Source organism: Lepisma saccharinum, chromosome 2 (genome assembly GCF_977018435.1).
Source record: "Lepisma saccharinum chromosome 2, izLepSacc3.1, whole genome shotgun sequence".
Lineage (NCBI taxonomy): Eukaryota > Metazoa > Arthropoda > Insecta > Zygentoma > Lepismatidae > Lepisma > Lepisma saccharinum.
Genome location: NC_139230.1, coordinates 5554230 through 5567057, shown reverse-complemented (window position 1 = coordinate 5567057; position 12828 = coordinate 5554230). Strand labels below are relative to the sequence as shown.

The 12828-nt window shown below is 37.0% G+C and overlaps 1 protein-coding gene across 1 annotated transcript in view; it reads right to left on the bottom strand.

Moving 5' to 3' along the window:
* The window catches only part of LOC145984351 (uncharacterized), a 51609-nt gene that overhangs the window by 12646 nt on the left and 26135 nt on the right, over positions 1-12828 (bottom strand). Inside the window, exon 2 of the mRNA XM_083118008.1 lies at positions 713-1461. Coding sequence (XP_082974134.1) covers positions 713-1455 — 743 coding nt within the window. The 5' untranslated portion in view covers positions 1456-1461. The remainder of the gene's footprint in view (positions 1-712; positions 1462-12828) is intronic.

Below are 12828 nucleotides of genomic sequence, written 5' to 3'. Positions count from 1 at the left end.
AGCATGACTCTGTAACTAGCCTTTGTTATTTTATACTGGAATTATACAAGTAATGGTATCAGTAGGAATCGGTTAGGGTATCGGTATCTGCAAATAGTGGTATCAGCTCAGCCCTAGTTTTGCCATTATTGGAACACATGGCACTGTGTGGCATTAGTTTCTGTATCCCTTATTTGTAGAATGTTGTATCTCTGTAGGCACAACCGTGTGCATGTATTCCATTATCCTTTGACAAGCTACAAATACCATTGTGAGACATGCAGCTCATGTTAATGCAATGTTCTACTGTGTGGCAAACCTCATCGCAAGATTTGGCTAAGAACAATTTGATCATCATCTGCACAGCCCAGACTTAACACCAAGTGTTCCTCAATCTGAAAATGTTCCTTCATGAAGTTTCTTGAGCAGGATGATCTCTCAGAAGGTGTGAACATGGTTCATCACAGGCGATACAAAACTTGGTGCACTTTTGTGAGAAGTATTCCAACAATGTCGAAAAATAGTTGTAGGTATGTAGAATCTATTGAAAATTATTTTCATTTGTTTTTATAGCCAGTCTGACCTTACTTTATAGATACATGTCATATAATTGTTTAAAGCATTATTTATGTTCTATTGTGTTATTATGTTACTAAATAATTGGTTGTGATTTGCTTGGCTAAGAGGTTACATATGTTTGTGAATACACGCAAGACAATAAATTATTTCTTACCTGACAGAATTGCTAGGAACCTTTAGTCTTCTTAGAGCTTTCCCTACTTCACATGTAACTCTACGACTACAGTCATTTCCCTCCACAGCTTGCATAACTAGCTTTGTTAGTGCTGCAAGTTCATCTGGAGCATGTTTTAAAACAATAAGTCCTCGTGACCTCAGAAGACCAAATTTTGGAAAAAAAAGCACTGCTAATAAGAATAAGCTTGACATTGCAATGAAACCAGCAATTGCCATAAATAATGGCTCAATGGATTTTTCATTCCCAGGAGGATGTAATCCATAATTTGCATGTGTTTGAGGAAAGAACTGCTGTGCAGTTTGAAGATTTCCATCATCTTCTGCCAGAGCTTGCTTGAAGCTCTTGATAGGGTAAAAATAATAGTAGTATCCAGCTAAGGTTCCTGTTTGTGGATCCCCAAGTGAAGAAAGAGATCCACCCAAATTTGCCAAGTGTGACAGATCAAGACTTGCACCTTTTTGTATGGCAGCTTGGTAAAGTGCTGCCAATTCATCTTTTGTTAATGGCGGAGCAGGAGCTACCTGTGGGTCAAGGCTTGATGCCTGAATTTCCAGGGTTTCAACAGGCTGATCCTGTTCGGATTCAAGAGACAAAGTTGGAGTCCTTTCATCTTGTAGTTTTTTGATAACAGATTGTAAGTATTCTGCTCCCTGTGTATCTGGTAAACATGGGCAACCATGTAACACACAAAAAAGTAGCACCACTCCTGGTTTCCACATTAGAACCTGAAACAATGAATAATACATCCAATAACTATTATATTTTGAATCAATACATATTACAATATATAATATTAAATTGTGTTACTCAGCTATTAGTACTGCTAGATATATCTCATCTGCAAAGATGGGAAAATATGCAATATTTTCAGAGTGGTTGTAATTTGCAAAAAAATATATGTATTGATTGATTCATTGATTTGATTTATTTTACTTCACTTTTATCATACTTTTGGCTAATTGCAAAGATGAGGATGAGTGATGATATGATGAAATTGATGAAGGGACACTCATGAAGAACACCCATGCTCAGGCCAGGATTCAAACCTGCGATCCCTGGTAATTTGCACAAAAAAGTAAAAATACTTCCTTATTAAAAATTGTATGTTCTCCCCTTGCGTAAAGGGGAGGGGCACTTATGGCTCAAGTTGAACTGATGGAGGGGAGGTGCACAGAGTATTTTAGCCGAAGGTACCTTTTCTTGTGATCGTTCTATAGAAAGTCAATGTGAAAAGCCATATTAGAAATACATTAGAAAATGAAGTCTTCAAATTGCAGGAGCTGAGTAGACAGGTCCGTAGCTAGAATTGATCTCCAGGGGGGGGGGGGCTCACGAGTTATCGGGGGGGAGGTTTGTAGACCAAATCCATTTTCGAAACTTTAACAGAATTTAATGAAGGTAAATTATGTGTGTGTGGGGGGGGGGCGGAGGGGATCATCAAGTTAATGTAAAACATAAAATTTAGAAATACCATGCAAATACTATATCTATATCTTCTAAAACATCTCTTGACGTGTTAATTGACTTCTACTGACATCATCCCGTACTACACACTCCATACTACTTTTGATGATAACTAACTAACTAACTAACTCTCTAGTCTTCTTAAACCCGAAGGTTCATGGCTGCAGCAACACAGGCCTTCCATCTTTCCCTATCTTGAGCAAGATCTACTATATACTTTTTTCAATCCCTACCGATTTCCTTTAGGTCCATCTCAATGTTGTCCCTCCATCTTCGTCTTGGCCTTCCTACAGGTCTCTTAGCATCAGGTTTCCCAACAAGTCCTGTAAACTCCTCTTTCCTCTCCCATTCATGCCACATTGCCTGCCCACCTAAGTCTTCTTGATTTACTTATTCTAATAATATCTGGACATGAATACAAATTATGTAGTTCTAAATTATGTAACCTTCTCCACTCACCTGTCTCCTCATCCCTTTTAGGTCCAAATATTTCCCTAAGGATCTTATTTTCAAATACTCTCAATTTAAGTTCCTCTTTCAATGTAAGGGACCAAGTTTCACACCCATATAATACTACAGGCAAAATTAATGTTTTGTATATTTTAACTTTTAGTTTCTTAGATATTAAACGAGAAGACAAAAGTTTATGAAGAGAGAAGTAACATGCATTTCCTGAATTAAGCCTACTTTTTATTTCCTCTTTAATATAATTTTCATTTGTTAATATTACTCCTAAGTATTTGAATTTGGAAACTGGTTCAAACGACTTGTTATCAATCATTAGATTTTGATTATTACCTAACACTTGGTTTCGGCCTGTAAGCATATATTTTAGGGATGGTCCGATATGAAATTTTGGCCGATACCGATAAAGTACCGATATAAAATTTACCGATACCGATAACCGATATTCTACCGATCCGATATAAAATTAGATATGGTACTTAAAGAACATGAAATGTTCCTTGATCTCCTTAACAAATGTGTGTTTCGAGGTGACTGCATTGCAAAAGAAGTTCAATATTTAGACAATTACTTTTTAGAAAGTAGAGCATCGAGATTGTCCATAAAAATTACAACAAGATGGCAGAATTTTGCACTAAATTATAAGATATTTATCGATATATCGGATCGGTATAATAATCGGTAATTTTACCGATACACCGATATGCCTATATCGGCCGATACCGATAGAGTACCTATTAATCGGTCCCATCCCTAAATATTTAGTTTTCTCTTTGTTAACTTCCAAACCTAAATCTTTAGCAGTTTTGAAAAATATTTTAGCATTATTCGTAATTGTATTTATATCATTCCCTAATAAGTCTACATCATCTGCATATGCTAACAACTAAGTCACAAAGTTTAATTTTAGTCCTTCTTTAGTTTCTTTTACCTTCCTAACAGCATATTCTAAGGCAAAATTAAAGAGCAATGGAGATAATGCATCTCCTTGTTTTAACCCATCATGAATTGTAAATTTGTCAGACACATTAATACCCACACGAATTTTACTTTCTGTTTCACTGGTGCATTCTTTTATCATACTAACAAGCTTCTTCGGTATTCCAAACTCGACTAATATATTATATAATTTATCTCTTTTTACCGAATCATATGCTTTTTTTAAATCAATGAATAGCTGATGGACATTTTGATTATATTCCCACTTTTTTTCAAGTGTCTGTCTGATGTGAGAAATTTCATATGTAGTTGATTTGTTACATTTAAATCCACATTGATAATCACTTATAATTTCATTAGCATATGGGGTTAGTCTTGTTAAAAGAATGTTAGATAATATTTTATATGTTGTTGAGAGTAGAGAAATTCCACTGTAATTATTGCAGTTCATTTTATCACATTTTTTTCAACACAGGAACAATTATGGATTCTTTCCACTGTTGAGGGATTTCTTCTTTATTCCATATTAAACAAATTAATTTATGAATTTGACATATTAACGAATTTCCACCATATTTAATTAACTCAACTGGTATTAAATCAATGCCAGGTGCTTTGTTATTCTTTAGCCTTTTAATAGCATCTTTAACTTCAGTCAAGTTAGGTTCTGGAACTAAAGGTTCTGCTGTGTGCACTTCATTTACTTCTGATTTATTTCCTACATGGACATTTAAAAGGTCATTAAAGTAGTTCTTCCATCTATTTAGAATATCGCTTGGGTCAGCTAGAAAATCACCGTCTTTATCTTTTATCAAGTTTACTTTAGGTTGCCACCCCTTTCTAAATTCATTTACACCTTTATATAAATCTCTGATATTTTTGTTTTTGCTGTTTGTTTCAATTTCGTTAATTTTGCTTTTCAAGTAATCTCTTTTTTTACTTCTAAACGTGCAGTTAACTTCTCTCTTTATTCTATTATAATTGTTTAGATTTGTATCATGAGAGTTATTTAACCACCTAAGTCTAGCCTGATTTCTTATTTCTATTAGATTATGACATTCATTATCAAACAATGGCTTACTTTTTCTTGGTTTATGGTATCCTATACTTTCTTTAGCTGCTGATTCTATTGCATTACGTATGTGCTCCCAATTCTTATTTACGTCTGTTTCATTTATATTTTCATTATCATTTAAATCCTGTAAAACATCGAATCTATTGGACAGTTTAATTTGGTAATCTTTCTTAATGCTTTCATCAGCAAATTTTCCTGTATTAAATTTTAGAACTTTTAGATTTTGTTGCTTATGATTTATCACTGCGAGTCTTTCTCTTAATTTAGTAATTACTAAATAATGGTCACTGGCACAGTCAGCACCTGTATGTGTACGAACGTCAATTATACTAGTATGCCTTCTCTTATCACTGAGAATATGATCTATCTGATTATGAGTTTTACCATCTGGAGAAGACCAGGTATATTTATGGATATCTTTATGTTTAAAAGTGGTACTTTTCACAATTAAATTCTTTGAGGTTGCAAAAGTAATCAATCTTATGCCATTATCATTACTTAATTCATGAAGACTTTCTTTACCAATCGTGGGTTTAAATGTATCTTCTTTGCCAATCTGTGCATTACAGTCACCTAACAGAATTTTCATATCTTACTGAGAAAATTTATCAAAGACCTGTTCTAACTCTGCATAAAAATCATCTTTAGTATTATCATCTTTATCTTCCGTTGTTGCATGTATGTTTATTAAAATAATTTTATACCACCTACCCTGTAAAACTGCACATGATATCCTATCATTAATAAATTTTACTGTTTTAAGAGCTGAGATAATTCTATTATTTATGAAAAGGCCTGTTCCAAAATTATGATTTTCAGTACCACCATAGAAAAAAAGTATAATTTTTAGTTTTACAATTCCCTTCTCCTGGCCACCTAACTTCCTGCACAGCTACTACATCTAATTTATATTTAGCTATATCATTAACTGTACACTGAAATGCCCCAGGCCGGTAAAGGCTCAGAACATTCCAGGTGCCTAATTTAATATCCTTATTCCTAATGTGGATCTTATCCTTAGTCCAGGGATCTCCCAAAGTAGTCCCCGCCCAGAGATCCTAATGGGGGACTATTTTACCTCCAGAATATTTTACCTTGGGAACATGGCCTCATATTGCTGTTTCTTGACATGTCTTTTTACAGTACAGAGTTGTCAGCTCTACGCCTAGCCCCCAATATGAATGGAGGACCGGGCCTCCCCAATCCTCGCCTTGTAATCAAGGTATCCCGGGTTCGATACCTGGTGGAGGCACATAGTGGTTCGGATCCCACTTTAAGCTGTAGGTCCAGTCCCAATTAGCCTTACTGTGCATAAAGTGGACTTAAAACACCAAATCAATCCAATCCAATGAATGGAGGACCTCACCTGTCAGTCAGCGAATCCCTCGGATCTAGCTGGGAGGATCACATTGTAGTCTACCAACCATACCCCACTTCTGCCGATTGTGCGACGCTACAGATATTTATATCATACAAGAAAAAATATGCAATATTCAATCGCCTACAGTACATTCCACCCCTGCCCGAAGCAATAAAACTCCCCTTTGTTCCCAAAAATTGGGAGCTGTTGACCTTTGATGCAAATGTGGAAGGGGCAGCGAAGGTACAGATAAAGAAGTTCCCTTAAAAAAGAACTTTCTAAAGTCTAGAGAGAATCTTCTACCTAGACTTCGGTTCATAAACAAGATGAATGAATGTAATAGCTGCTGTCTGCATTTTCACTGCAAAGAAATTATACAAAAAATAGTTCTACCTAATGACCTAATGTCAAGGGGGCTGATGGCAGTGTCAGCCTGTGCTACAGGCCTGCGAGTAGACGACTGCACACGAAGGGAATTCGGCTCATGCAGGTAGACAAATGAGAATGGAAAATACTTGAGAAGTAATTTGTTTCTCTAGCTCTCTCTTCTTTTCTGTATCTCATTATTACATTATGTTATTATTATTCACCACATAGCACAGCATTAATTAAGTCTGAAAATAAAGTATGGCCACCACTGCCGTTACTGAAAATGGAGAAAACCACAGAAAGTCAGAACGACGAGCAGAGTTTTGAAAGGTTACATTCTTAGAGTATGTTGACTACGTGTATTATAAAATATTTACTACTTGTGTTACTAGCCTTTTATCCTGAAATTCTAGCTTTCCATTTCTGTCACACTCAACTATACAATAGATTACAACAAGGTCTTTATAAACTAATGCAGGAGTGAGAATCTTTTTCAAAGAACTTCAAAAGTTGAAATTGATATCCCAAGGGAATGTGGACTGATTTTCTAAAGGATTGGGGGGAGGGGGGTTACGTGTACTTTTTTAGTAGTCAGCCCTCATTTTGCCATCTTTTATTGTCTTTGACGTTCTTTTTTCTATTTATAAATACTGGGCCAAAGGGGGGTTATGAGTGACCCTCATCAACAGCCTCTTGGGCACGCCACTGAGCTGTAACCACTTACCAGTCAATCAGGCCGAATTTTTGAGCTGATGTGCAGGGAGGGAAAGTCTCCTACTTTCTTCAACAGGGCGGGCAATGAAATTATTAGCCATACCTCTCATCCTTGCAAATTCAGGAATGGCGTTTTAAACTGTATGTAAAATTTACTGGAGAAATGTTTGCAATATTTGTCATCAAAGTATTTCCGGTAAAATACAGAACATTTTCTGGGGGCACGTGGACGTTTCAGGGTTGCGAAGGGTTCTTACATCTATTGCAAAGGGGAACACTGGTAATCCCTGCCCCGAAACGCGTATCGATTTACTGCAAATGTAACGGCAGGAACAGGTCTCTCTTTATCTAGCAGAGCTTGTGGTTGTTGACAATGTCTTTCAAGTTGTATGCACTGTGAGTTTTCCATTTGGAAGTACCATTTGCTCAGGGCATTCTGCCAGTAGTCAGAGGACAGTGGTGAAGATGCAAGAAAATGTGCAAACATCCGTACCTTTCACTAGATTCAAGAGCACGTGTTTTGGCTCCGAGGGGGCTGCACTTTATGTTCTTCGGAATCGAGGTCGGTGACGTAATGGATGCATTGCCATGGTCCGGAGATGTTGGACACAGCGAGACGACATCAATTCCTTGGCCATAAGTCAGTCAAGCCTCCTCGTGGGGTTTCTGGAATCAGTTTCTGTAACGTCTCCCGTCAACGGAATCTTGTGTTTCAAGATTCTCGGAAACTGTTCAAGGATCCGGACAACATAACATCAACAATAACCCGAATCCATGAAGAAATCCAAGCCGATGTATCTGGGTAACGGTTCCCCGATTCATGTATCCGGGTTCGTTTGGTCATCTCCAGTTTCGATTAGAAGTTGGGCTTCCAGCGCTCCGTGACAGGGAATTGTATAGAACACGAAATCTCATGATAATCGTGAACTTTATTTACAGCCATGGGCGTCGTTAGCGGGGAGGACAGAGGGGGACGCGTCAATAGATCAAAGGTAACGATGCTTATAAAAATAGCTATTGTAATATATAAATAGGACGAGTCAAGAGGGGGTGGGGAGTTGCAACCCTAGTAAATACCTTCGGAATGATAATGCTCATAATGCAGCAAAAATAAATTAAATATCAACTTTTTTCGTGCACGTATTTTATACAAATGCAGTGAAGCAGGAGCGTTTAAGATATCCGGTGCGTAGACCCCCCCCCCACACACACACACATATTAAGGATGAACCTATATGAACTTTTTGCCGATACTGATAAAGCTGATAAAGTACCGATGTGAAATTTACCAACCTATGCAGAAGGTAGATTGATTTTTTAACATTTTTAGTCCACTTTATGCACAGGAAGGCTAATCGGGACTGGACCTACAGTTTAAAGTGGGATACTAACCACTTGTGCCTCCACCGGGTATCGAACCCGAAACTCCTTGATTACTGCTGAGGATAGCATTTCGGCATTTGTTTTCAAGTGAAAATGGAGTAAACACGTAAATTTTCAGCCAAGTAGAGAGAAACATTGAAAAGTTCTGGGAATACATTTAACTTAGGCAGTGGCGCAGGAACGTTTTTCATTTGGGGGGGTACAAAATTCAGCCTCCCATATATATAAACACACATACTACTGCACCTACAAATACATTTCGGGGGTCCAACCAAGTGTTGCAATAATAATAACAATAATAATAATAAATAATTATAATTATAATAATTATATTTTATTAAATTAAAATATTAATTAAATATGTAAGTTAATTAATATTGTATTGTTGTTATTACATGAATAGGTAAAAGTAAAATAATAGAGATATAAAAGCATATATTCATTATCTAGCTTACGTGTAGTTAAGATCGCCAAGATTTGCATAAAAACAACTGCCCTGGCAAGGAATTTAATGTCAAATAGATTTTTTTTTATTGAATAACAAATAAGGAGTTAGATCCAATTAACGAAAAGTAAAGTTTCTGATTAATATTTTATGGATATCATCATTAGTTTTGTGCATAAATTTTTGGAACCCTTCAAAGCCGTATGAGCCAAATTCCTTGCCTTCCAATAAGTTCAGCGGAAATAAGCATCGATTATACAGAGCATTCCCTGACATTCGCTACGAGACTCGGTAGCAAGCGGCCCGGCATCAGCGCTTGTCTTTCCCGGTGAACGGGTCCGCGACAGTCGGTAGAGTCGGCTATTAAAATTATAGTTTTCATATTGTGTGCTAACCTTGACTACAGAAGGTGTTGAAAATGATGTCCCTCTGCTGCAACACATTCCTGGCATCTCCCAAGGAAATTGGCATTTACACGTGCAAGTTCGTCTACTGTAATTCTCCCGATTTCTCGTACAATACTCTCTTTTAACTCATGGATGGTGTGCGGATTGTCTTTGTATACTTTATTTTTTAGATTTCCCCATTTTTCTTTCCACTTTTATTCAGAACTGGCCCTATTACTCTAAACTTTTTTACGATGTTTAATATAGTGGTCCTATGTGGAACGGGAACACTAGGAAATTTCGTTGCAGAACGTCGTCGCACTTCTCCACAATTCCTCTTTCCGAAGTAACACTCGACAAGATAAATCCTTTGTTGTAATGTAAACTTTTGTGGTGCCATATTAAGCCACAATCTTCAACACACGGACACGACACAACATAACTTCCGAGGGAAGATTATACTGTCGTCAGTCTGCAACGTCAACAGAATGGGAAAGAGAGCGAAGGCAGGGAGAGCTAAAAAAACAGACTGTAGCGTGCGACTGTTGCGGACCCGTTCACCGGGAAAGACAAGCGCTGATGCCGGGCCGCTTTCCGCCAAGTCTCAGGGAATGCTCTATAATAAATGCTAAATAATTATATTTTGATTATTTACTTTTACTTCTTGGTAAGTCTTTCGGGGGAGTGTCCGCACCCCCTCCTAAATACGTCTTTGATACTTAGGTATAATGTTAAGCCATGGGAAATATTCTATTTTAGAACAGCACACACGAATGTCCTGTTATTTAATGCAAAATTTGCATAACTATTTTTTCTTTGTTTCTCTTAGAATTTATGTTTTTTAAACAGATTTTAAGACCAGATAACAATTCTGAAACATATAAAGCTCTGGACTTCGTTATGGCCTTCTTTGAATTTAACGGAACGGAAAATCAGGAGTTCGAAATGTGAAAATTGCGAACAAAGATACATCTATTCATTTTAATGCAGGTTGAGATTAAAGGGAGTGAGGAGGATCTTGAGCCACCCCAACCAGGAATAATCATCTCCCACCCACTGAATATAGAAACCACATTATGAATATATCATACTTATAGAGTTCCACTTCAGTTCACTTCATTCTAATTTTAAATTCCCATAGCTACGCATAAAAATATATTTAAACAATTTATGGCAGATGTGTACCACATCCAATGTCTTTTAGAAGATGTATTTGGTATTTACTCATACATCTGTAGGTAGTTGTATTAAAAAAAGGAAAAAAATGAGTTGAGATGGTTCCCGACCAACTGTAAGAAGTCTAATTTTGAAATATTTGTGAAACATTTGACAAATCATTTATTTGTTATATAATTAGTTGTACCTAATGACACTCTTCAAGCACTGAAAGTACTATGATTACATATGCAAAACCGAAACCCTTCAGATGTCAGAGGAAGCAAGGAAAGGCATACGCTCAAATTTTTTTTTTTTTCCGTTTCAATCTTTGGTGGACAATATGAAGAACCGCCCAAGGCCTCTTTTCGTATGTAGTGGTATTAAATGCAGATACATGCGTGTGTTTTAGGGTGACTTGTCAATTTCTCGTTTATGTGAAAAGGTAAACTTTAAGTAAGCATAAGCATGTGCGCGTCACAGTTAAAGATTTTCGCATCTACAAAGAAAATCCAAAACACATTCCCACCTCGCCAGCCTCCGTGGCGGAGGGGTTGGCATAACGCGCTTTGACGCTAGAGGTAGGGCATGTGAGTGTTCATCAATTTTATGATATCATCGCCCATCCTCATATTTGCGATTAGCCAAAAGTGGCAGAAATGCGAAGTAAAATAATCCAAATAAATCAATCAAACATTCTCATCTCACTCAAAGACCTTGCGAATCCAATCCAAAATCTTCCAATAGAACCTGCAGTGAATTTCATTTATCTCGTGCATTCATCTGACTAATGTAATTTTCTTACATATTGACTTTAGGGTTTAACTTAAAATGGCGTTGTGTTTGTGTTGCATTCGATACCAAAATTAGATTTTAAACAATTAATGTCCAATTATAAGTATATCTAATACATAGGTAAAAATAATCCCACCCCCCTTCTGATAATAACGCCAATTGCAACTTGTTTAAATGTCTAGGAAAAATTTCATTTCTCCTAGGAATGATATCGCGATGCGATGAGTCGAAAATTGTCACAGCCTTATTTCGTCTCTTGTGTGGCGAGGTCCTTCTCGTTCTTGTTTGTGTTAATTTTTGTTTCGGTTTCCACTCTGAAGTCATTAAAACTTATTCTAGATTCACTTCATGCTCAGATAGGCTAATCGGGACTCTATTTTCAAAATCTCTTAATATATAGGTTTAAGTATAGTTTTCCGAACACCCCCTTACAAAGTTATGAAAAATATGGGTGAGGTACAGCAGTACATTGTACCCCCCTAAGTTGGTCTGTAGTTTCTCGTCTCGTTCGTGTAAGTATTTCGTTTTGGAAAATTCCATTTTAAATATTCAAAAGAAAATGGGATCAGTCATATACCCTTCTGTTGAAGGTTTGTATCTTATCTTGGAATCGACGCGACCATTTCTTTAGAAAAGTGTACCCCCCCAGCCCCTTACGCAAAGGAGCATTCGTCTGCAGCGTGATTTTCTGAGAGCAAATCTGATTCCATCGTTTCACACACATTTTAAACAATTCCCATCTCCTTAAAGAGGTTTCCATTAGCTCAATGAACTAACTAGTAGCAACCACAATGTTTAGTGGAACCACAAGCAAAATAATCTGCGCACACCCGCGACTCCTGTGCACCGTACTCCCGCGAGGAGGGGAGGGGGAGAGTGAACCATGCTTCCTTATGGCCCGAGCTGAACGGAAGGGAAAGCTGCGCTGGGACTTTTCGTCCAAGGTTTTTTCCTTGTGGTCGCTCAATAGTAGAGTAAGTTTAGAATGGTTTGAATTTCTGTGGTAAGGAAAATAATGTTTATAAGTTATAAACAATATAGCTACACTTTTTTATTGGGCGAACTGAAAATAGGTTCTTTTAACAGTAGCACCTTGCGTCTGCTGTCAAATTACCAAGGGGGGGGGGGTAAAGGGGGTAGAGTCCAGCGCAGTTATTTCTGCCGTGCGATGCGCGAAACAACTAAAGAAGCAGTGTTGCCAATGGAGCAGATAGAAAAATCGCTGCAGTGCGCCGATGCACAGCTGTTGCGTACAACAATAAAATTAGAGAATTCAGGTCTATCTAACGTTGAGTTTTAAACGTCATGCATTATACCAGGACTAGGATTAATATGTACTAACAAGTGGCTTTGTATGTAGCTACATACATATGGACTAAAAATTCGCAAAATATGAACTAACACATAAGTAAAATTACCAAAAATGCTGCAAAGAAGACTTCTTCATACGGTTCCTTATTTGAGTGATTTCAAACAAAATAAAAATATATATATATATATTATTTTTCATTGCATTAATGCACTGGTGGCGTTCTAACTTTT